Here is a 25,998-nt window from a genome sequence, read left to right as displayed (position 1 = left end):
GAGCTTACAGGGCTCTTTGTACAGGGCCTACTGCAAGCTCTTGGAGGATTGGCTACATCAGGGGTGTGTGGCCTAATATGCAAAGGAGCTCCTGCTACAAAAAAGCCCTGGGCCGCACACCCCAGATGTAACCTATCCTCCAAGAGCTTACGGGGCTCTTCGTACACGGCCTACTGTACAAAGGAGAGCCAGTTTGGTGTAGTGGTTTGGTGTCGTGGTCTACAGGAGAGCTAGTTTGGTGTAGTGGTGAAGTGTGCAGACTCTTATCTGGGAGAACCGGGTTTGATTCCCCACCCCTCCACTTGCACCTGCTAGCATGGCCTTGGGTCAGCCAGAGCTCTGGCAGATGTTGTCCTTGAAAGGGCAGCTGCTGTGAGAGCCCTCTCCAACCCCACTCACCTCACAGGGTGTCTGTTGTGGGGGAGGAAGGTAAAGGAGATTGTGAGCAGCTCTGAGACTCTTCAGAGTGGAGGGAGGGATATAAATCCAATATCATCATCATCTTCTTCTACTGTAAGCTTCAAGAGGATTGTCTACATCAGGGAGGGATGTGGCCTAATATGCAAAGGAGTTCCTGCTACAAAAAAAAAGCCCCGAGTGGCACAGACATACACACCACCACAACACAAAGACACCGACCACTGTGACACACCAACCCAGGTGCGTGACTGGACCTCACAGCAAAGAGACCGTCTGCACACAGCCTGTTGGTATCGTTGCCAACTCTTGAGTTCAGAGGTTGCTGGAGATTTTTTGTGGGGAGACTGGGGTTGGGGAGAGATGGGACATCAGCAGGGTCCCCCCCTCCAAAGCAGCCGTTTTCTCTCCAGGGGCGCTGATCTTGGTAGTCTAGAGATGAGTTAAAATTCCATGCAGGAGTTTTTTTTGTAGCAGGAACTCCTCTGCATATTAGGCTCCACCCCCCAACGTAGCCAATCCTCCGAGAGCTTACAGGGCTCTTTGTACAGCGCCTACAGTAAGCTCCAGGAGGACTGGCTGCATCAGGGGTGTGTTGCCCAGGGGTGGAATTCTAGCAGAAACTCCTTTGCATATTAGGCTCCACCCCCTTGATGTAGCCAATCCTCCAAGAGCTTACAGGGGTCTTCTGACAGGGCCTACTATAAGCTCAAGGAGGATTGTCTACATCAGGGGTGTGTGGCCCAGGGGTGGAATTCTAGCAGAAACTCCTTTGCATATTAGGCTCCACCCCCTTGATGTAGCCAATCCTCCAAGAGCTTACAGGGCTCTTCTGACAGGGCCTACTGTCAGCTCCAGGAGGACTGGCTACATCAGGGTGTGTGGCCTAATATGCAAAGGAGTTCCTGCTTAAAAAAAAAAAAGCTGATTCCAGGGGATCTCCGGGTCCTACCTGGAGGCTGGCATCCCTACAGTGGAACCTGGGGAGGGGACTTGAGGAGGGGAGTGGGGAAGAATCCCATACAGCCCCCCTCTTCATAGCAGCCCTTTCCCTCCCAGGAGAACTGATCTCTGTTGTCCGGAGATCAATCGTAATGGTACGCGAAGCATTCCGAATATCCGCTAGATCAATGCAAAGGAATATCATCATCCCAACTGAAACAGGACAAAAGTAGGAGAGCTAAGCTATGGCTGGTTGTGTTATGAGCCTGAATCACTACGTTTTTGTTCCATCTGCCCGCTTCCGTTTTGGTGCACGGTTTTTTAATGACGACCGGCGGATTTTGTTTATACGCCGCTTTTGGAAAAAGCACATAACCCCCCCCCCTCCCAAGTGCCCCGTGGCGCAGAGTTAAACCTGCAGTACTGCAGTCCTAAGCTCTGCTCACGACCTGAGTTCGATCCCCGGCGGAAGCTGGGTTCAGGTAGCCGGCTCGAGGTTGACTCAGCCTTCCATCTTTCCGAGGTCGGTCAAATGAGTACCCAGCTTGCTGGGGGGTGGGAACGTAGATGACTGGGGAAGGCAGTCTGCCGCGTGAAAGCAACGTCACCCCAGAGTCGGTGCTTGCACAGGGGACCTTTCCATTTTCTTTCCTCCCCTCCCTCCCAGCCCCTTTGCACATAACAAACATGAATCAATAAACCTCCCGCGTGACCCTTCCCCAGACCTTAAACGATGGTTTGGTTTCGCTCTGCTGGCAACATCTGCGGGAGTCCTCGTCACTTATTATGTTCGGTTCGCCTCATTCCGGGGCTCTCCTTTTGTGCTTTGAATTGCTTAAGTGGGCAGATCGATTGATAGACGCCGTGGCAGCCCTGCCCAGGATAGCCCAGGCAAGCCCGATTTCGTCAGATCTCGGAAGTTAAGCAGGACTAAGTAGAGTTGCCAATTCCCAGGTGAGCAGAATGCAAGCGACAGCTCCGTGTAGAATACGCCTCTTATCTTCAAAAGAATCCACTCAAAATATTGGTTTGATATGTCAAATTTTGCCTTTCAAAGAAGTCCAGGATTGCACAATGTAGGCAAGAAATACCCCAACACACTTTCAGTATCAGCTTACAGGCATAACTGGTCTGAATTCTCCTGTTTTGCAACTGCTTTATCCAAGCCACATTTTCCAATACTTTGCTTATATTTCTAAGAACATAAGAGAAGCCATGCTGGATCAGGCCAATGGCCCATCCAGTACAACACTCTGTGTCACAAAAGAACATAAGAGAAGCCATGTTGGATCAGGCCAATGGCCCCTCCAGACCAACACTCTGTGTCACAGAAGAACATAAGAGAAGCCATGTTGGATCAGGCCAATGGCCCACCCAATCCAACACTCTGTGTCACATAAGAACATAAGAGAAGCCATGTTGGATCAGACCAATGGCCCACCCAGTCCAACACTCTGTGTCACATAAGAACATAAGAGAAGCCATGTTGGATCAGGCCAATGGCCCCTCCAGTCCAACACTCTGTGTCACAGAAGAACATAAGAGAAGCCATGTTGGATCAGGCCAATGGCCCACCCAGTCCAACACTCTGTGTCACATAAGAACATAAGAGAAGCCATGTTGGATCGGGCCAATGGCTCCTCCAGTCCAACACTCTGTGTCACAGAAGAACATAAGAGAAGCCATGTTGGATCAGGTCAATGGCCCCTCCAGTCCAACACTCTGTGTCACATAAGAACATAAGAGAAGCCATGTTGGATCAGGCCAATGGCCCATCCAGTCCAACACTCTGTGTCACAGAAGAACATAGGAGAAGCTATGTTGGATCAGGCCAATGGCCCCTCCAGTCCAACACTCTGTGTCACATAAGAACATAAGAGAAGCCATGTTGGATCAGGCCAGTGGCCCCTCCAGTCCAACCGTCTGTGTCTCATAAAAACATAAGAGAAGCCATGTTGGGTCAGGCCAATGGCCCATTGAATCCAACACTCTGTGTCACACAGTGGCCAATGTATGTGTGTATACACACACACATACACACATATATATACCGTGGCTAATAGTCACTGATAGACCTCTGCTCCATATTTTTATCCAATCCCCTCCTGAAGCTGGCTATACTTGTAGCCGCCACCACCTCCTGTGGCAGTGAATTCCACAAGTTAATCACCTTTGGGTGAAGAAGGACTTCCTTTTATCCGTTCCAACCCGACTGCGCAGCAATTTCATTGAGTGCCCACGAGTTCTTGTATTGTGAGAAAGGGAGAAAAGGACTTCTTTCTCTACTTTCTCCAACCCATGAATACTCTTGTCAACCTCTATCATGTCACCCCACAGTCGACGGTTCTCCAAGCCAAAGAGCCCCAAGCGTTTTAACCTTTCTTCATAGGGAAAGTGTTCCAACCTTCACTGAAAACCTTTCTCCAACCTTCGCTGAAAACTTAATGAGAATGACATAGAAGCGTGAGAAATATAAGCAAAGTACGGTGCAAATCCGGACTTATTTGAGAAGTAAAATCCAAAATATCAAATCAATATTTTGAGTGGATTTTTTTTGAAGATAAGAGACTGACAAGAGGCGTATTCTACACGGAGCTGTCGCTTGCTTTCTGTCTCCTATCCGTGTGACTTTTTTTTCTGTTGCCAATCCCCAGGTGGGGACAGGAGATCCCCCGGTTTGGAGGCCCTCCCCCGCTTCAGAGTCATCAGAAAGCAAGGGGAGGGGAGAGGGAAATCTGCTGGGCACTCCATTATTCCCTGTGGGGACCGATTCCCATAGGGTATAATGGAGAATTGATCTGAAGTTGTCTGGGGGGGGCTGTTTTTTGAGGTAGAAGCACCACATTTTCAGCATAGCGTCCAGTGCCTCTCCTCAAAATACCTTCCAAGTTTCAAAAGGATTGGACCAGGGGGTCCAATTCTATGAGCCCCCAAAGAAGGTGCCCCTATCCTCATTATTTCCAGTGGAGGGAAGGCATTTAAAAGGTGTGCAAGGCCCTATAAAATTGGTGGCCAGAACTCCCTTTGGAGTTCAATTATGCTTGCCGCAACCTTGCTCCTGGCTCCACCCCCAAAGACCCCAGTTATTTCTTGAATTGGACTTAGCAACCCTAGGGCTTACCCGGGCAAATTCTTGGATAGGAGGTCTTGGAATACCAGGTCCAGGTGGCAGGGGCAGGCTGTATTGAGCCACCTCTCTGAATGGCTTCCACACCCCAGCAGGGGTTGCTGGAAGGCGTCAGGCATGTGTGCGGATGCACCCACACCCACAAAAAGGACACCACGGTAGACAGGTGAATACACAGTGCTTAAGGTTGCCAATTCCAGGTTGTGGAATTCCTGGAGTTTGGGGGGGGTGGAGTTTAGGGAGGGGAGGGACCTCAGCAAGGCACCAGGCCATACAGCTCACCCTTTAAAGCAGCTGTTTTCTCTGGTGGGGACTGATATCTGGCCATCAGTTGCAATTCCAGGCAGGGCTTTTCTTGTAGCAGGCACTCCTTTGCATATTAGGCCACACACCCCTGATGTAGCCAGTCCTCCTGGAGCTCACAGTAGACCGTGTGCGAAGACCCCTGTAAGCTCTTGGAGGATTGGTTACATAAAAGGGGTGTGGCCTAATATGCAAAGGAGTTTCTGCTACAAAAAAAGCTCTGATTCCAGGAGATCTAGAGGTCCACCCAGAGGCTGGCAAGCCCAACAGCACTGTGCTGGGTATTTTTGCTCTGACATCTACACCCCCATACATAACCAGAAAATATTCTTGCTCGGCGAGAGGTCTGCTTGATGATTGCTTGAGACAATTGAAGTGGGGGGGGGGGGAGAGGGCTACAAGTGGGACTAGAGGCCAGGGAGAAGTCATTTCATTCCAGAGAGCATCTAGAGATCCCCCCCCCCCACTCCACACACACACAGAGCTCTTAAAGGAACTGAATGCCTCTGCATTCTAAGCCGTGGCTTCCTGTCTCTGGCGGTGTATCGTGCTGACCACAACATCGTTTCCTGCATGAAACTGGAAGTAACATCGTCGAGGTAGGAAGGCAGGCATAAGAACATAAGAAGAGCGCTGCTGGATCAGACAAATAGTCCATCTAGTCCAGCCTCCTGTCTCACACAGTGGTCAACCAGTTCCTATGGAGGGCCAACAACAGGGCACAGAGGCCGAGGCCTTCATAAGAACAGCAGAAGAGCCCTGCTGGATCAGATCAGTGAAGGTCCATCTAGTCCAGCATCCTGTCTCACACACTGGCCAACCAGTTCCTATGGAGGGCCAACAACAGGGCATAGAGGCCGAGGCCTTCATAAGAACACCAGAAGAGCCCTGCTGGATCAGACCAGGGAGGGTGCATCTAGTCCAGCCTCCTGTCTCACACAGTGGCCAACCAATTCCTCTGGAGGGCCAACCACAGGGCAGAGAGGCTGAGGCCTTCATAAGAACACCAGAAGAGCCCTGCTGGATCAGATCAGTGAAGGTCCATCTAGTCCAGCCTCCTGTCTCACACAGTGGCCAACCAGTTCCTCTGGAGGGCCAACGACAGGGCATAGAGGCCGAGGCCTTCATAAGAACACCAGAAGAGCCCTGCTGGATCAGATCAGTGAAGGTCCATCTAGTCCAGCCTCCTGTCTCACACAGTGGCCAACCAGTTCCTCTGGAGGGCCAGCGACAGGGCATAGAGGCCGAGGCCTTCATAAGAACACCAGAAGAGCCCTGCTGGATCAGATCAGTGAAGGTCCATCTAGTCCAGCATCCTGTCTCACACACTGGCCAACCAGTTCCTCTGGAGGTCCAGCAACAAGGCATAGGGGCAATCCAGAGTCATGTCAACTCACAACATCATTTCCTGTGGAAACTGGGAAGCGGGATCCTTGAGGCAAGAAGATGCAAGTGACTCCTACAGCGTTGCTTTGATGACTTTCACACACTAATGCGATAATGCACTTTCAATCCGCTTTCAGTGCTCTTTGCAACTGTATCTTATGGAAAAATCCACTCACCAACGACTGCTAAAGCGCACTGAAAGCCGATTGAAAGCGCATTGACTGGCACGTGCAAAAGCGCCTCTTGTCGACATGATGACATCACTTCCGGTCTTGCATCGGAAGTGACATCACACATCGGTCCAACACCGCCTTGCTTCCCTGTCTTTTGAATTCTCCCACCAGGGCGCAAGCATCAGTCGACAACTCCAAATCCGTTAATTACACAATAAATCTCAACCGTGAGCTCAACAGGTAGTGTTTTACAACAGCCCGTTTCCTTCCAGCCTCCGTCCTGCTGTACAAATAGAAGACGACAAAGATATTGGATTTATATCCCGCTCTCCACTCCAAATCTCAGAGTCTCAGAGCGGCTCACAATCTCCTTTATCTTCCTCCCCCACAACAGACACCCTGTGAGGTAGGTGGGGCTGAGAGAGCTCTGACAAAAGCTGCCCTTTCAAGGACAACCTCTGCCAGAGCGATGGCTGACCCGAGGCCATTCCAGCAGCTGCAAGCGGAAGAGTGGGGAATTAAACCCGGTTCTCCCAGATAAAGAGTCCACACACTTAACCACTACACCAAACTGGCTCTCAAATAAATGGGTGCAATTACACTGAACTACTGTACGGGGTTATCGTAAAGCACTTGTTGTTGTTGTTCAGTCGCACAGTCGAGTCTGACTCTTTGCAACCCCATGGACAAAGTCATGCCAGGCCCTCCTGTCTTCCACCATCCTCCGAAGTCTGCTCAAATTCATGTTTGTTACATCAGTAACGCTGTCCAGACATCTCATCTTTTGCCGTCCCCTTCTTCTTTTGACTTCTGTCTTTCCCAGCATCAGGATCTTCTCCAATGAGTGCTCCTTCTCATTTGGTGGCCAAAGTATTTGAGCTTCAGCTTCAGCATCTGACCTTCCAGGGAACAGTCTGGGTTGATTTCCCTTAGGACTGACTGATTGGATCTTCTTGCAGTCCAAGGGACTCTCAAGATTCTTCTCCAGCACCACATTTCAAAAGCATCTATTTTTCTGCGCTCGGCCTTCCTTATGGTCCACCTCTCACAGCCATACATTACTAGTGGGAATACCATCGCTTGGACTATACAGACTTTTGTTGGCAGGGTGATGTCTACTTTTTATTATACTGCCCAGGTTCGCCATAGCTGTCCTCCCAAGGAGCAAACGTCTTTTAATTTCATGGCTACAGTCACCATCTGCAGTGATCTTGGGTCCCAAAAATGTGAAGTCTGTCACTACTTCCATGTCTTCCCCTTCTATTTGCCAAGGTGTGATGGGCCCGGATGCCATGATCCTAGTTGAGTTTCAAGCCAACTTTTGTGCTCTTTCACTCTCAACGAGGTACTATAGGTCCTCCTCACTTTCTGCCACTTAGAAGCCTCTAAAAGTGCAGATAGCTTCCTGTTATTAACAGACTGCCCTCTCTCCATGTTGCCTGTCAGGGGTCTCGTTTTGCAAGAGATACGGCAAGTGAATTTGCATTTCCAGCTCCCGTCAGCCCAGGCCAATGGGAGCACTGCCTTTACTGGAAGGACCGCCCCTCCCTGCCCGTTCCCGGGTGGCAGCGTCACTCTTCCCAGCAAGGTCTGTTGCTAGTCTAAGGCACGTTGGGCAGCGGTCCAGGCTCAACCGAGAGGTTGGAAGGAGGGGGCTTCTGCCCCCCCCCCGACTTTCCAGCAAGGCTGAAAGATACAGCTCTGGGGACAGCTGAAGGGTGCCAACTGTGGGTTGGAAATTCCTGGAGTTCTAGGGATGGGGCAGGTGGGGAGCACTGTTTGGGAGGAGAGGGAGTTCAGTGTATCATAATGTCATAGGGCGGGAATGTCAAACATGTGATGGCCAGAACTCCCTTTGGAGCTCAATTATGCTTGTCGGAACCCTGATCAGGGCTCCACCTCCAATGTCTCCTGTCTTCGCCCCCAAAGTCTCCTGTCTCTGCCCTCAAAGTCCCCAGATATTTCTCTTGGACTTGGCAACCCTACTCAGTACTCTACAGTAAACAGAGATGATCCTGACAACAGACAAGATTGCACAGACGTGCATTCTTGAACAAGACCACAATAAAGTTTGGTTTGCCAGGTCCCCCATTCCAGTAGCCTCTAAGAACATAAGAAAAACCATGATGGATCAGGACAGTGGCCCATGCAGTACAACACACTGTGTCACACAGTAGCCAAAAAACCAGGTGCCATCAAGAGGTCCACCAGTGGGGTCAGAACTCAAGAGGCCGTCCCACTCTTGCCCCCCCAAGCACCAAGAATACAGAGCATCACTGACCCAGACATAAGAGGAGCCATGTTGGATCCAGCCAATGGCCCATCCAGTCCAACACTCTGTGTCACACAGTAGCCAAAAAAACCAGGTGCCATCAGAAGGTCCACCAGTGGGGTCAGAACTCAACAGGCCCTCCCACTCTTGCTCCCCCAAGCACCAAGAATACAGAGCATCACTGCCCCAGACATAAGAACATAAAAAAGCCATGTTGGATCAGGTCAATGGCCCATCCAGTCCAACACTCTGTGTCATACAGTGGCCAAAAAACCCAGGTGCCATCAGGAGGTCCACCAGTGGGGTCAGAACTCCAGAGGCCCTCCCACTCTTGCCCCCCCAAGCACCAAGAATACAGAGCATCACTGCCCCAGAAATAAGAACATAAGAGAAACCATGTGGTCAGGCCAACAGCCCATCCAGTCCAACACTCTGTGTTACACAGTGGCCAGAAAACCCAGGTGCCATCAGGAGGTCCACCAGTGGGGTCAGAACTCCAGAGGCCCTCCCACTCTTGCCCCCCCAAGCACCAAGAATACAGAGCATCACTGCCCCAGAAATAAGAACATAAGAGAAACCATGTGGTCAGGCCAACAGCCCATCCAGTCCAACACTCTGTGTTACACAGTGGCCAGAAAACCCAGGTGCCATCAGGAGGTCCACCAGTGGGGTCAGAACTCCAGAGGCCCTCCCACTCTTGCCCCCCCAAGCACCAAGAATACAGAGCATCACTGCCCCAGACATAAGAACATCAGAGAAGCCATGTTGGATCAGGCCAATGGCCCATCCAGTCCAACAATCTGTGTCACACAGTGGCAAGAAAACCCAGGTGCCATCAGGAGGTCCACCAGTAGGGCCACGGCACTAGAAGCCCTCCCACTGTGCCCCCCTCCTGCCCAAGCACTGTTCCCTGTTGGCACTCGCAAGGCAAGGGCAAGCAATGGCAAAAACACCTCTAAATCCCTTGCCTTGAAAACCCCTTCGGGTTGCCATAAGCTGTCTGTGATTGGATGACACTTTTTGCCACCACCATCTGACCCTTAGGGCTGGAGATGCCGGGGACTGAAATGGGGACCTTCAGCATGCAAAGTGCAGGTTCTACCACTGAGCCACGGCCCCTCCCTAAAGAATGGAACGGCTGTTGTGAGAAGAGGCACACCGATGGCAGCAGCGCAAAAGAAATTTATGTCATTCTTACCTTCCAGGTGATGATCATATTACTGGTCTCATTTCCCTCTCCTTTGACTTCCGATGGATTCAGGTCAGGGGCTGGAGAGCAACAGATTAGAGTTATGTGGCCTTGATTATTAGTTGCCATCAATGGCCCACCTTACCTCCAAGACGGAGGTTAACCTATGAACTTCAGAAGAGCCCTGCTGGATCAGACCAGGGTGGGTCCATCCAGTCCAGCCTCCTGTCTCATACAGCGGCCAACCAGTTCCTCTGGAGGGCCAACAACAGGGCAGAGAGGCCGAGGCCTTCTCTTGATAAGATCAAAAGAGCCCTGCTGGATCAGACCAGTGAGGGTCCATCCAGTCCAGCCTCCTGTCTCATACAGCGGCCAACCAGTTCCTCTGGAGGGCCAACAACAGGGCAGAGAGGCTGAGAAGGACATCAGAAAAGCCCTGCTGGATCAGACCAGCGAAGGTCCATTTAGTCCAGCATCCTGTCTCCAACAGAGGCCAGCCAGTTCCTCTGGCGGGCCAACAACAGGGCAGAGAGGCCAAGGCCTCCTCCTGATAAGAACATCAGACGAGCCCTTCTGGATCAGACCAGTGAGGGTCCATCTAGTTCAGTATCCCGTCTCACACAGTAGCCAACCAGTTCCTCTGGAGGCTGAAGCCTTCCCCTAATAAGAATATCAGAAGAGCCCTGCTGGATCAGACCAGGGAGGGTCCATCTAGTCCAGCATCCTGTCTTACACAGTGGCCAACCAGTTCCTCTAGAGGGCCAACAACAGAGCAGAGGCGCCGAGGCCGTTGTAAGGAGATCAGAACAAAGACGAAAAAAGAACCGGTCCAATCTCGTTTCGGATCTTGAAGGTGACCAATTGCTGACAGATAGGAAATTGGCAGCAGCGTTCCTTTGGAGAATAGAAATTTAGAGAAAGCCTGGAACGCAATGAATTATAAATGAACGGTGGCACCATCACACTACTGTACCCGTGCATGAGAAAGATGGTCCCCGAAGAAGGATTATCAAGATCCCTAACCCTAACCCTAATCCCTAACCCTATATGGCCTGGGACCTGCCTACCTGAAGGACCTTCTCTCCCCATATGTTCCCCAGAGAGTACTGAGGTCGGGAACACAAAATCTTCTCACTATCCCCGGGCCAAAAGAAGCCCGCTTGAAATTCACCAGAGAAAGGGCTTTCTCTGTTATGGCCCCTACATGGTGGAATCAGCTGCCGGAGGAGGTGAGGGCCCTGCGGGACCTTGTTCAGTTCCGCAGGGCCTGTAAGACGACCCTCTTCCGGCTAGCTTACACCTAGCTAAGATGAGAACTCAATGTAGCTTGCTAGACTTTTGTTTTATATGTATATATCTGGAATGTTTACTGGTTTTTAAGGTTTTAACAGTTTTAAATGTTTAACTGCTTATATATTTAAATATTGTTTATTTTTATGTTTGACAAATTGTTGGAAGCCGCCCTGAGCCACTAGTGGGAAGGGCAGGATACAAATCTTAAATAAATAAATAAAATAAAAATCCTAAACGAAATTGGACCAGTTCTTTTTTCACCATTGGACTTTAATTTACAAATGTTATTACGGACAGCAGCAAAGCTGCGCGCACGGGATGGTTACTCGCTGTACTATTACATTGTAACTTGCACATGAAATGTTGAAATCAGTTCAATTATATTGAAATAACTGTTTTGTGCACGGAGAGGATTCTTGTTATTTTCTGGTCTTCCACAAGGACCGCTGCCCACAGAACTGTGTCGCCTCTAACACATTTCAACCACGGTGGCTTAGGATTCCTTACCTGCTGGGCTCGTCTCGTAAAGATCGGAGTTGTCGCTTTGATTCCCGCGCCCGTGGGCGTTGGCTGCCTGCACACGGAAGCGGTATTTCCCGTACGGCGAGAGATGGAGCTTGGCCCATGGTTGGTTGCCAGGCACGTGGGTCAAAGTATGCCATTGGCCCGGGTCAAAGATGCTTTCCTCGAATAGCACGTAATATTCTGCGGGGAGAGGAGGGGAAACCTTGATTAGTTAAAAGGACAGGATCTGAAGTCAAGCTTAAGGAGTCTTGGAGGTAAGGTGGGCCTGAATCCATCGGAAAATCTGCAGTAAACTGTTTATGCATAGGTTGTTGTCGATTTTCCGGGCTGGGTGGCTGTGATTTTGGCATTGTGAGACCTGACGTTTTGCCAGCATCTGTGACTGGCGTTCTCAGAGGTGTAACCCAGAAAAACTGGAGTTGTCTTTGGGTCAAATTGAGAAGAAGATGGTAGGCAGGTAATTTATATCCACTCAGGCAGGTGGGGTAGGGGTGAGTCAATATCTTGTGGGAGCTTCCTGGGCTGCAACATGCTGAAGGAGGAGCTTACCTGAGGGGGTTCTTTTATATATGGATTGGGTGTTGAAATTCTTATCTGTAGTTAGAATTAGTTAGAATGAGAATTTCAATAGCCAATCCATATACAAAAGAACCCCCTCAGCTAAGCTCCTCCATTAGCATGTCACAGCCCAGGAAGCTCCCACAAGATAATGACTCAGCCCTAGCCCACCTGGCTGAGTAGATATAAATTACCTGCCTACCATCTTCTTCTCAATTTGACACAAAAAGAATGCCAGTTTTCTGGGCTACACCTCTAAGGATGTCCGTCACAGTTGCTGGCAAAACGTCAGGTCTCACAATGCCATGACCACGGCCACACAGCCTGGAAAATCTACAACGACCAACGGACTCCGGAAGTGAAAGCCTTCGACAATATAATGTTTATGCCGCCCTGAGCCCGCCAGGGGAGGGCAAGATATAAATTTGATTAAATAAATAAATAAAATCATAATATTTATTTATTATAGTAGCATAATAGGCACAAACAGATTTAAACTGCAGGAGCGGGGTTTATGCCAGGCATATTCTGCTTTCACACATGCTAAATAATGCAGTTTCGATCCACTTCAGTGACCATTTGCAAGTGGATTTTGCGACTTCACATATTAAAATCTCATCACAAAGTGCATTGAAAGTGAAGATGATATTAGATTTATATCCTACCCTATACTCTGAATCTCAGTCACAATCACAATCTCCTTTACCTCCCCGCCTCCACAACAGACACCCTGTGAGGTGGGTGGGGCTGAGAGAGCTCTTACAGCAGCTGCTCTTTCAAGGGCAACTCCTACGAGAGCAATGGCTGACCCAAGGCCATTCCAGCAGCTACACTGGAATTGAAAGTGTGTTATTTGGTGTATGCGAAAGCCCCAACAATGTGGTATAATACTGAATAGGAAGGAGAAGAAGAAGAAGAAGAAGAAGAAGAAGAAGAAGAAGAAGAAGAAGAAGAAGAAGAAGAAGAAGAAGAAGATGATGATATTGGATTTATATCCCGCCCTCCACTCCGAAGAGTCTCAGAGCGGCTCACAATCTCCTTCCCCTTCCTCCCCCACAACAGACACCCTGTGAGGTGGGTGGGGCTGGGAGGGCTCTCACAGCGGCTGCCCTATCAAGGACAACCTCTGCCAGAGCTAAGGCTGACTCAAGGCCATGCTAGCAGGTGCAAGTGGAGGAGTGGGGAATCCAACCCGGTTCTCCCAGATAAGAGTCCGCACACTTAACCACTATACCAAATTGGCTCTCCATGGCTCGCCAAGGAGCCCTGTGGCGCAGAGTGATAAGCTGCAGTACTGCTCTGCTCACGACCTGAGTTCGATCCTGGCGGAAGCTGGGTTTAGGTAGCCGGCTCCAGGTTGACTCAGCCTTCCATCCTTCCGAGGTGGGTAAAATGAGTACCCAGCTTGCTGGGGGGAGGGGAAGTGTAAAAGACTGGGGAAGGCAATGGCAAACCACCCCGTAACAAAAAGTCTAACAAGAAAACGCCATGATGTGACATCACCCCATGGGTCAGCAATAACTCGGCACTCACACAGGGAACAACCTTTACCTTTAATACTGAACAGACCACTAGGGGAAGCCAAACACATGTGAAACACACTCACACACCCTGGAAGAAGCAGGAACTTAGAAGCAAGGGAAATGAAAATGTAGAGAAGTCCAAGGAGACACAGCCAGTCTTTCTAAAAATCCCATCTTGTTAACCATGTGACTTTTAAAACTCGGAGCAGAAAGGATTTGAGCTTAAATAATAAAATACATGCAGGGACCCGTCAGCGGCAAAGGAGAGATTTACTGCAAGAATCCCCTGCACAGAAGCAAGGGCCCCAATCCCTTCTCAGACATTACTTCTGTGTTTCTATTTCAGAGAAACCTAGCTATTTATCTGTGGAGTGCCCTCAGAGATCGATAGGTTTAGAAGAAGACTGCAGATTTATACCCTGCTCTTCTCTCTGAATCAGAGACTCAGAGCAGCTTACAATCTCCTTTCTCTTCCTCCCCCACAACAGAAACCCTGTGAGATGGGTGGGGCTGAGAGGGCTCTCACAGAAGCTGCCCTTTCAAGGACAGAGTCTCAGAGCGGCCTACAATCTCCTATATCTTCTCCCCCCACAACAGACACCCTGTGAGGTGGGCGGGGCTGGAGAGGGCTCTCCCAGAAGCTGCCCTTTCAAGGAAAGAGTCTCAGAGTGGCCTACAATCTCATATATCTTCTCTCCCCACAACAGAAACTCTGTGAGGTAGGTGGGGCTGAGAGGGCTCTCACAGCAGCTGCCCTTTCAAGGACACAGTCTCAGAGCGGCCTACAATCTCCTATATCTTCTCCCCCCACAACAGACACCCTGTGAGGTGGGTGGGGCTGAGAGGGCTCTCCCAGCAGCTGCCCTTTCAAGGACACAGTCTCAGAGCGGCCTACAATCTCCTATATCTTCTCCCCCCACAACAGACACCCTGTGAGGTGGGTGGGGCTGAGAGGGCTCTCCCAGAAGCTGCCCTTTCAAGGACAGAGTCTCAGAGTGGCCTACAATCTCCTATATCTTCTCCCCCCACAACAGACACCCTGTGAGGTGGGTGGGGCTGAGAGGGCTCTCCCAGAAGCTGCCCTTTCAAGGACAGAGTCTCAGAGCGGCCTACAATCTCCTATATCTTCTCCCCCCACAACAGACACCCTGTGAGGTGGGTGGGGCTGAGAGGGCTCTCACAGCAGCTGCCCTTTCAAGGACACAGTCTCAGAGCGGCCTACAATCTCCTATATCTTCTCCCCCCACAACAGACACCCTGTGAGGTGGGTGGGGCTGAGAGGGCTCTCCCAGCAGCTGCCCTTTCAAGGACAGAGTCTCAGAGCAGCCTACAATCTCATATATCTTCTCCCCCCACAACAGACACCCTGCGAGGTGGGTGGGGCTGAGAGGGCTCTCACAGCAGCTACCCTTTCAAGGACAGCACTGTGAGAGCTACGGCTGACCCAAGGCCATTTCAGCAGGTGCAAGTGGAGGAGAGCAGAATCAAACCCAGATAAGAGTCCGCGCACTTAATCACCACACCAAACTGGCTCTGGGGCCCAGGAGAAAGTAACCCCAAATACTCTCATACAAAAGTTTTGATGGTAAAACAAGAATTTTCAACTTCTGAATAAAGAGCCCCACTCGATAGTTTGGCAACCCTTTTCTCTAGACATGGCGCATTAATTGCTGTTCCTTACGCAGAATGGGACTGTTGTGATCGTCACCCGGCGTCCACGTCAACTTTACTTGGCGTTCCTGCTGTTCTGATAATTCCAGATCGAACACAGGTCCAGGCAAACCTGAAAGGAAGAAAAATCTCATGACCCAAATGAGAAGCAAGACCCCAAGAAGAAGAAGAAGAAGAAGAAGACAACATCGGATTTATATTGTGCCCTCCACTCAAGAGTCTCAGAGCGGCTCACAAACTCCTTTATCTTCCTCCCCCACAACAAACACCCTGTGAGGCAGGTGGAGCTGAGAGAGCTCTGACAGAAGCTGCCATTTCAAGGACAGCACTGTGGGAGCTCTGGCTGACCCAAGGCCATTCCAGCAGGTTCAAGTGGAGGAGTGGGGAATCGAACCCGGTCCTCCCAGATAAGAGTCCGCACACTTAACCACTACACCAAACTGGCTTCAAAGTCTTCCCAACCCCTTCAGCAGATTTTCCAAGGCTGACCCCAGGATCGTTGGAGCCTAATAGGGAAATTCTAACTGGCAGCTTCTCTCCATGATGGCAAAAATTAAAATAAAGAAAAAAAATACATATCCTAATGTTGATGCTAAGACCTCCGTGGTGCAGAGTGGTAAAGCTGCAGTACTGCAGTCCAAGCTCTGCTCACGACCTGATTTCAATCCCGGCAGAAGCTGGGTTCAGGGAGCTGGCTCAAGACTGAAGAAGAAGACTGCAGATTTATACCCTGCCCTCCGAGCGGCTTACAGTCTCCTATATCTCCCCGCCCCCCCACCACAACAGACACCCTGTGAGGTGGGTGGGGGCTGAGAGAGCTAGGGCTGACCCGAGGCCATTCCAGCAGCGCCAAGTGGAGGAGTGGGGGAATCAAACCCAGTTCTCCCAGATAAGAGTTTGCACGCTTCACCACCATACCAAACTGACTCAGCCTTCCATCCTTCCAAGGTTGGTAAAATGAGGACCCAGCTTGCTGGGGGGAAAGTGTAGATGACTGGGGAAGGCAATGGCAAACCAATTTTTTCCTAATATCCAGCCGGTACCTTTCTGTTGTAATTTGAGCCCATTGCTTTAGATCCTATCCTCAGCTGCTAAGTGGAACAGCTCCTTGCCCTCCTCTAAATGACAGCCTTTCAAATATTTAGGAGGCGGCTGAGAGGTGGCAGGATCACCATCTTCAAGTACTTGAAGGGCTGTCATATAGAGGATGGGATGGAATTGTTTTCTGTGGCCCCAGAAGGTAGGACCAGAACCAATGGGTTGAAATTAAATCAAAAGAGTTTCCGACTCAACATGAGGAAGAACTTCCTGACCGTTAGAGCGGTTCCTCAGTGGAACAGGCTTCCTCAGGAGGTGGTGGGCTCTCCTTCCTTGGAGGTTTTTTAACAGAGTCTAGATGGCCATCTGACAGCAATGAAGATCCTGTGAATTTAGTGGGAGGTATTTGTGAGTTTCCTGCATTGTGCAGGGGGTTGAACTAGATGACCCTAGAGGTCCCTTCCAACTCTATGATTCTATGAAATCAAATCAGAAGAGTTTCCAGCTCAACATGAGGAAGAACTTCCTGACCGTTAGAGCGGTTCCTCAGTAGAATAGGCTTCCTCGGGAGGTGGTGGGCTCTCCTTCCTTGGAGGTTTTTAAACAGAGGCTAGATGGCCATCTGACAGCGATGAAGATCCTGTGAATTTAGGGGGGAGGTGTTTGTGAGTTTCCTGCATTGTGCAGGGGGTTGGACTAGATGACCCTGGAGGTCCCTTCCAACTCTATGATTCTATAATTCTATAAAGAAAGCAACCATGTCCCCCCTCAATTAAAAAATCAATATAATCAAGAAAATAAAATCAATAAAAAATCAATAAGGAGATTATGGGTGTTCCCATGTTGGCTATAAGACCCAGAGAAGACAAAAGTAGGCATATAAATAGAGGAGAGACAACTGGGGAGGAATTGGGAGAAAAGTGGAATACTGGTTTCCCAGATTAAATATTAAGTGAATTTTCTTTTAAATATAATGCATGTATATATTTAAGGTATTTAAGGTCAATTAAGCCATTTTTTTGGTTTTGTATGAAGGAAATCATAAAAGGATTTAAAAAATTTTAAAAAATTAAAATATTAATTTACATAGCAGACAGGGGTGTCCAGTGAGCAAAGACGCTTTAGACGATTCATCATTTACCTTTTTTGATCATCAGCTGATTAAATTTAAAGCTCCCTTTATGTGTTACCATAATCTTCCTTGCTTGATGTATTAAGGGAGTGCAAAATGGTTCATGATTTATTCAGTGCAAGGTTCCACTCAGAAGAAAAGGCTGTCTTTAATATTTTAAGTTCCTAATTATAGTGACACAGCAGAACAAAATCTGCCTTTTAAAAACACGCGGCCCCACCTATTCAAATTTGCCTGCTTTGATTAGGACAGAACCGGTTTGGCCTTGAATTTGCTGACTAAATTGATTTGCTGACTAAATCACTGACAACAAAGGCTCTTTTTAATAACAGGAACTCCTTTGCATATTATGCCATACCCCCTGATGTAGCCAATCCTCCTGGAGCTTACAGCAGGCCCTGTACGAAGAGCCCTGTAAGGAATTCTAGCAGGAACTCTTTGCCTATTAGGCCACACACCCCTGATGTAGCCAATCCTCCTGGAGCTCTCAGTAGGCCCTGAACGAAGAGCCCTTTAAGGAATTCTAGCAGGAACTCTTCGCCTATTAGGCCACACACCCCTGATGCAGCCAGTCCTCCTGGAGCTTACAGCAGGCCCTGTATGAAGAGCCCTGTAAGGAATTCTAGCAGGAACTCTTTGCCTATTAGGCCACACACCCCTGATGTAGCCAATCCTCCTGGAGCTCTCAGTAGGCCCTGAACGAAGAGCCCTGTAAGGAATTCTAGCAGGAACTCTTTGCCTATTAGGCCACACACCCCTGATGCAGCCAATCCTCCAGGAGCTTACAGTAGGCCCTGTACGAAGAGCCCTGTAAGGAATTCCAGCAGGACCTCCTTTGCATATTATGCCATACCCCCTGATGTAGCCAATCCTCCTGGAGCTTACAGCAGGCCCTGCACGAAGAGTCCTGTACACTGTTGGAGGATTGGCTGCATCAGGGGAGCGTGGCCTGATAGGCAAAGGAGTTCCAGTTACAAAAAAAGCCCTGCATATAACCAATAGTCTTATTAAGTAGAAATCATGCATTCAACATACACAGAACACCAAGAGTACAAACAGGAACAGCCCGCAGTTTTAAAAATGCAATTCCAAAGTATTATCGCAGTTGCAGTCACTGCAAAAGTTGCTGCCTCCAAGGTTCTTTCACTGATGGGGTGTTGCCTGTTCTCAAAACTGCTGAGATTGCAACACCCAATGCTTTTGAGAGCCGGTTTGGTGTCGTGGTGAAGTGTGCGGACTCTTATCTGGGAGAACCGGGTCTGATTCCCCACTCCTCCACTTGCAGCTGCTGGAATGGCCTTGGGTCAGGCACAGCTCTCGTAGGAGTTGTCCTTGAAAGGGCAGCTTCTGGTAGAGTTCTCTCAGCCCCACCCACCTCACGGGGTGTCTGTTGTGGGGGGAGAAGATATAGGAGACTGTAAGCTGCTCTGCGTATCTGATTCAGAGAGAAGGGCGGGGTATAAATCTGCAGTCTTCTTCGTTTATCCTCAAGCAGACTGGAATGTCTAAAACACAATTTCTGTGATTGCAAAAGGGAAGGGACGGTGGCTCAGTGGTACAGCATCTGCTTGGTAAGCAGAAAGTCCCAGGTTCAATCCCCGGCATCTCCAAAAAAAAAAAAAAGGGTCCAGGCAAATAGGTGTGAAAAACCTCAGCTTGAGACCCTGGAGAGCCGCTGCCAGTCTGAGTAGACAAGACTGACTTGGATGGACTGAGATTCAGTAGAAGGCAGCTTCATATGTTCAAAAGAGTTTATTGCTGGGGTGGCCAAACTTGCTTAATGTAAGAGCCACAAAGAATAAACGTCAGATGTTTGAGAGCTGCAAGGGAGGGAAGGAAGGAAGGAAGGAAGGAAGGAAGGAAGGAAGGAAGGAAGGAAGGAAGGAAGGAAGGAAGGAAGGAAGGAAGGAAGGAAGGAAGGAAGGAAGGAAGGAAGGAAGGAAGGAAGGAAGGAAGGAAAGTAGGTAGGTGGGGGAAGGGGATGGAGGCGTGGACGGAAAGTAACTTTAATTTTAAATGGCTTAGAGCAGGGGTGGCCAACGGTAGCTCTCCAGATGTTTTTTGCCTACAACTCCCATCAGCCCCAGCCACTGTCTGGGGCTGATGGGAGTTGTAGGCAAAAAAACATCTGGCGAGCTACCGTCGGCCACCCCTGGCTTAGAGAAGTGATTCTAAGACAGAAATGCCTTCTCCAAACCAGCCAACAGGGCAGTGGGGGCTTCAAGCCACACAATATGTGTGAAAAAGCCACATGTGGCTCCCGAGCCACAGTCTGGTCACCCCTGGCTTATTGTATTATGCAGCCTGGAAGAAGCCGGCCACAAAAACGAGATGTTCTACTTCCGGAGACTCGTTTTGCATTTCCAGTCGTGGCTGCTTGTCTTCTTTTTCAATTCATTCCAGTCTTCTTGCAGATAAAAGCACTGAGTGTTCTAATCTCAGAAGTCTTGAGAACGGGGCGACGGGGTCAGCGAAAGAATCTTGGAAGCGGCAACTTTTGCAACGACTGCAATTGCGATGCTTTGGAACTGCATATGTAAACACTGGGGGTCATCTGTACTGCTTGTTCCATGAATGCTGTAATGCATGATTACCACTTAATAAGGCCATCGGTTACACGAACACGATAAGTGAATAGGAGTTTGTGACGATTCTTCCTCCTCACCTTGGGAGGTTGGCAACTCCACCCAAGAAATCTGCCACCTGGGGAACGCCACCCCAATCCATCCCTCTGACTTCCTCACTCCAAAGGGATCTTGTCAAGGCCGGGCGAGTGAGTGTCAACGTGGCAAATGAGATTCAACGTGGCCAAGTGCAAAGCAGTGTACGCTGGGGCCAAAAATTCTAACTATAAACACACGTTGATGGGGTGTGAACTGGTGGAGAGTGGCCAAGAGAGAGATTGTGGTAGAGAACTCACTGAAAATGTCGAGACGGTGTGCAACTGCAATAAAAAATGGCCAGCGCCATGCTGGGAATTATTAGGAAGGGAACTGAAAACAAATCAGCCAGTATCATAATGCCCCTGTACAAATTGATGGTGCGGCCTCATTCGGAGTACTGCGTACAATTCTGGTCACTACATCTCAAAAAAAATATTATAGCATTGGGAAAAGTGCAGAAAAGGGCAACTAGAATGATTACAGGTTTGGAACACTTTCCCTACGAAGAAAGAGTAAAACGTTTGGGGCTCTTTAGCTTGGAGAAACGTCGACGGAGGGGTGACATGATAGAGGTTGACAAGATTATGTATGGGATAGAGAAAGAAGTCCTTTTCTCCCCTTTCTCACAATACAAGAACAGGGCTTCTCTTATGTTCTTATGTGACACAGAGTGTTGGACTGGACGGGCCATTGGCCTGATCCAACAGGACTTCTTTTATGTTCTAATGTGACACAGAGTGTTGGACTGGAGGGGCCATTGGCCTGATCCAACAGGGCTTCTCTTATGTTCTTCTGTGACATAGAGTGTTGGACTGGATGGGCCATTGGCCTGATCCAACAGGGCTTCTCTTATGTGACACAGAGTGTTGGACTGGAGGGGCCATTGGCCTGTTCCAACAGGGCTTCTGTTATGTTCTTATGTGACACAGAGTGTTAGATTGGAGGGGCCAGTGGCCTGATACAACATGACTACTCTTATGTTCTTATGTGACACAGAGTGTTGGACTGGAGGGGCCAGTGGACTGATCCAACATGGCTTCTCTTATGTTCTTATGTGACACAGAGTGTTGGACTGGAGGGGCCATTGGCCTGATCCAACATGGCTTCTCTTATGTTCTTATGTGACACAGAGTGTTAGACTGGAGGGGCCAGTGGCCTGATCCAACATGACTTCTCTTATGTTCTTATGTGACACAGAGTGTTGGACTGGATGGGCCATTGGCCTGATCCAACAGGGCTTCCCTTATGTGACACAGAGTGTTGGACTGGAGGGGCCAGTGGCCTGATCCAACAGGGCTTCTCTTATGTTCTTATGTGACACAGAGTGTTGGACTGGAGGGGCCATTGGCCTTATCCAACAGGGCTTCTCTTATGTTCTTATGTGACACAGAGTGTTGGACTGGAGGGGCCAGTGGCCTGATCCAACATGGCTTCTCTTATGTTCTTATGTGACACAGAGTGTTGGACTGGAGGGGCCAGTGGCCTGATCCAACATGGTTTCTCTTATGTTCTTATGTGACACAGAGTGTTGGACTGGATGGGCCACTGGCCTGATCCAACAGGGCTTCTCTTATGTTCTTATGTGACACAGAGTGTTGGACTGGAGGGGCCAGTGGCCTGATCCAACAGGGCTTCTCTTATGTTCTTATGTGACACAGAGTGTTGGACTGGATGGGCCACTGGCCTGATCCAACAGGGCTTCTCTTATGTTCTTATGTGACACAGAGTGTTGGACTGGAGGGGCCAGTGGCCTGATCCAACAGGGCTTCTCTTATGTGACACAGGGTGTTGGACTGGAGGGGCCAGTGGCCTGATCCAACAGGGCTTCTCTTATGTTCTTATGTGACACAGAGTGTTGGACTGGATGGGCCACTGGCCTGATCCAACAGGGCTTCTCTTATGTTCTTATGTGACACAGAGTGTTGGACTGGAGGGGCCATTGGCCTGATCCAACAGGGCTTCCCTTATGTGACACAGAGTGTTGGACTGGAGGGGCCAGTGGCCTGATCCAACAGGGCTTCTCTTATGTTCTTATGTGACACAGAGTGTTGGACTGGAGGGGCCATTGGCCTTATCCAACAGGGCTTCTCTTATGTTCTTATGTGACACAGAGTGTTGGACTGGAGGGGCCATTGGCCTGATCCAACAGGGCTTCTCTTATGTTCTTATGTGACACAGAGTGTTGGACTGGAGGGGCCAGTGGCCTGATCCAACAGGGCTTCTCGCATGTTCTTATGTGACACAGAGTGTTGGACTGCAGGGGCCAGTGGCCTGATCCAACATGGCTTCTCTTATGTTCTTATATTGTATCATGTTGGTTCTTATGTTTGGAGAGTCAGCAGGCCCAAGAGTGAAACAGCATCCTTCCTTTTACCGGCTACCAGCAGCCTGGCGCTCTTCTTCACAGAATCAAGAGAGGTCCAAGCCACGCAGCTGTACACTCCTTCGTCCGAGTAGTCCAAGTCAGTGATGGTCAAGGTTGTGTTGCTGATGAAATACCTGGGGGAGAGAGAGGTGGGTATGGAAACAGGGTACCAGATTCCTCCCAGCGGCCGAAGCCCTTGGGCCGTGCTCCCTCGCCCATTGCACTCACTTGTCAGTGTCGTCGGACTCCCAGACGTCCTGCCCTTCTCGTTGCCACTTGACCCCATGTTTGGGGATGGATTCGTCGAACCACGCCTCGCAACGGAAGGTCACACTGTCGCCTTTCAATGTCTTGGCGTTGGCGGGCCCTGCCAAAATCTTGGTGGCTCCTGGAAGAGATGATGATGATACTGGATTTATACCCTGCCCTCCACTCTGAATCTCAGAGGTCTCAGAGCGGCTTACGATTTCCTTCACCTTCCTCCCCCATAACAGACTCTCTGTGAGGTACGTGGGGCTGAGAGAGCTCTGACAGAAGCTGCCCTTTCAAGGACAGCTCCGTGAGAGCTGTGGCTGACCCAAGGCCATTCCAGCAGGTGCAAGTGGAGGAGCGGGGAATCAAACCCGGTTCTCCCAGATAAGAGTCTGCACACTTAAGAAGAAGATATTTATATCCCGCCCTATACTCTGAATCTCAGAGTCTCAGAGCAGTCACAATCTCCTCTACCTCCCCTCCCCCACAACAGACTCTCTGTGAGGTATGTGAGGCTGAAAGAGCTCTGACAGAAGCTGCCCTTTCAAGGATAGCTCCGTGAGAGCTATGGCTGACCCAAGGCCATTCCAGCAGCTGCAAGTGAAAGAGTGGGGAATCAAACCCGGTTCTCCCAGATAAGCGTTCACGCACTTCACCACTACACCAAACTGGCTCTCTCAGGAAGGAGATGATATTGGATTTATACCCTGTCCTTCACTCTGGGACCGATTTTGCACTCACCCTTATATCGCTCTCATGTCTGTCTTCTCAGCGTGGCGTCCTCCCGATTTCTTACTATTTGCCCCAGGGCTGCAGCAAACATCGCGGTTTTGTGCAGCAAACGGAAACCGTTAAAAACCAGTTTCCATTTGCTGTGCAAAAACCGCGATGTTTGCTGCAGCCCTGGGGCAAATAGTAAGAAATCGGGAGGACGCCACTCTGAGAAGACGGACGTGAGAGCGGCATAAGGCAAGTGCAAAATTGGCCTGAATCTCAGAGTCTCAGAGTGACCTTCAATCTCCTTTACCTTTCCCCCACCCCCCCAACAAACACCTTGTGATGTGGGTGGGGCTGAGAGAGCACTGACAGAAGCTGCCCTTTCAAGGACAGTCTGTGAGAGCGCTGACCCAAGGCCATTCCAGCAGCTGCAAGTGGAGGAGTGGGGAATCAAACCCGGTTCTCCCAGAGAAGAGTCTGCTCACTTAACCGCAACACCAAATTGGCTTTTAGAGGATCAGAGGAGTTGAGCCCTCTTTTCTCCATCACACCTTGCGGTGGTCTCAGCAGGCCTCGTATAATTTTGTCCCCCTTCCCCCCTCACCGCCAGGTGTAGAATTCTAGCAGGAGCTCCTTTGCATATTAGGCCACACACCCCCTTATGTAGCCAATCCTCCAAGAGCTTACAAGGCTCTTTTTTGTAAGCTCTTGGAGGATTGGCTACATCAGGGGGTGTGGCCTAAATACGCAAAGGAGCTCCTGCTAGAATTCCACCGCTGCTCACCACTGTTCAGTACATAATGTTGCTCACTCCAGGTTGGGAAATATCTGGAGATTTTTGGGGAGGTGGACCCCGAGGGTGGGTTTTGGGAAAGGGAGGGATTTCAACGGGGTGTTACGCCACAGGGTCCACCTTCCAAAGTGGCCATTTCCTCCCGGGGATTCGATTTCTGTCCCCTGGAGATCAGCTGGAGGAGAAGGGGATCTCCAGTCACCACCTGGAGGCTGGCAACCCAATCGGTATAGCTTCAGCGCCTTCCATTGCAACTGGGGCCGGCCCATCTTATTTTGGTGCCCCCCAAGATAGAAAATTTAATTTGGCAGGTCCCCTCGAACCCGTTAATTAAAAAGACCGAGATTGATTCAAGTCCAGAAGCCCCTTACAAGATTTTCGGGGTGTAAGCTTTCGAGTCAAAAGCCCCCTTAGCTAGATCCAGGGCTTTCTTTGCAGCAGGAACTCCTTTGCATATTAGGCCACACACCTCCTGGAGCTTACAGGGCTCTTCGTACTGGGCCTACTGTAAGCTCCAGGAGGATTGGCTACATCAGGGGTGGAATTCTAGCAGAAACTCCTTTGCATATTAGGCTCCACCCCCCTGATGCAGCCAATCCTCCAAGAGCTTACAGGGCTCTTCGTACAGGGCCTATCGTAAGCTCCAAGAGGACTGGCTACATCAGGGGTGTGTGGCTTAATATGCAAAGGAGTACCTGCTACAAAAAATGTCCTGGTTACATACCTTCTCCAAAGCCCCATTGTTCACCAGGGATGATGACTGAAAAGATAAGATTTGAGCCCAGTAGCAGCTACAGACCAAAGGATTTTTGCGTAGTGGTGAAGTGCGCAGATTCTAATCTGGGAGAACTAACCCTCCCCCCAACCCTCACTCTGACCCACTTTCTTCCCAGCATGCCTCGTTCTGCCCACGACAACCCCCCCTCTGTGGTCACATCTCGTCGCTCTAATAACCAGGTGCATGCTGGGAAAGCTCACTTTTGACAGTGAGGTGAGCGGTGATGGCGACCTCGTTCTGGTCGTTCTTTGCCAAGCAGCGATAGCTCCCTGCATCCTCCAGCTGGATGTGCTCCAGCCGCAGGGTTCCGTTCGTGAACTCAAAGGTCCGGTTGTTTTCGAGGGCGGGGTACATGTCTTCCGTAAACCTGGAGGGGAGGGAAGAAAGAGGTGGAGGGTGGGGTGTGCGAAAGGCAACAAACCTTGGTATCATTATTCCTAAGCAGGGCTTTTTTTGGTAGCAGGAGCAGGGGTCGTTTTGTAGAAAAACAGGTGGTGGGGTTCATTAGCATAACTCATTAGCATATGCCACCCCACCCCCCACCTCGCCAAAAGCAACCTGACACAAGAAAGGAGAGCCCTGGGCGAGCAAGGCCTGCTTGGGTTAGCAGAGCTCATTAGCATATGCCACCTCTCCCCACAAAAAGCAACCCAACACAAGAAAGGAGAGCCCCGGGCGAGCGAGGCCTGCTTGGGCTGGCTAGAGATCCAGCCAGCCCAAGAAGGCCTCGCTCACCTGGGGCTCTCCTCGGCCACCCCCCCTCCCAGCGAAAAGGCCAGCAAGCCTCCCACTGCCCAAAATCACATAAGAAGTGGAGAAAGGGTGGGGTGGGCTTCTCCAGGGGTTAATGAGGGCTGCTGGGGGTATGGCAAAACCCCTGG

The 25,998-nt window shown here is 50.0% G+C and overlaps 1 protein-coding gene across 1 annotated transcript in view; it reads right to left on the bottom strand.

Annotated features, from left to right (window-relative positions):
- The window catches only part of L1CAM (L1 cell adhesion molecule), a 101,100-nt gene that overhangs the window by 37,705 nt on the left and 37,397 nt on the right, over positions 1 to 25,998 (bottom strand). Inside the window, exons 10-15 of the mRNA XM_060252547.1 lie at positions 25,318 to 25,484; positions 22,806 to 22,965; positions 22,587 to 22,711; positions 15,390 to 15,491; positions 11,610 to 11,807; positions 9,819 to 9,889 (exon numbers count right to left, since the gene is read on the bottom strand). Coding sequence (XP_060108530.1) covers positions 9,819 to 9,889; positions 11,610 to 11,807; positions 15,390 to 15,491; positions 22,587 to 22,711; positions 22,806 to 22,965; positions 25,318 to 25,484 — 823 coding nt within the window. The remainder of the gene's footprint in view (positions 1 to 9,818; positions 9,890 to 11,609; positions 11,808 to 15,389; positions 15,492 to 22,586; positions 22,712 to 22,805; positions 22,966 to 25,317; positions 25,485 to 25,998) is intronic.

This window comes from Heteronotia binoei, chromosome 13 (genome assembly GCF_032191835.1).
Source record: "Heteronotia binoei isolate CCM8104 ecotype False Entrance Well chromosome 13, APGP_CSIRO_Hbin_v1, whole genome shotgun sequence".
NCBI classification, from domain to species: Eukaryota; Metazoa; Chordata; class Lepidosauria; order Squamata; family Gekkonidae; genus Heteronotia; species Heteronotia binoei.
Note: the sequence above shows the minus strand (reverse complement) of the source record. Positions and strands in the feature narration are given on the sequence as shown.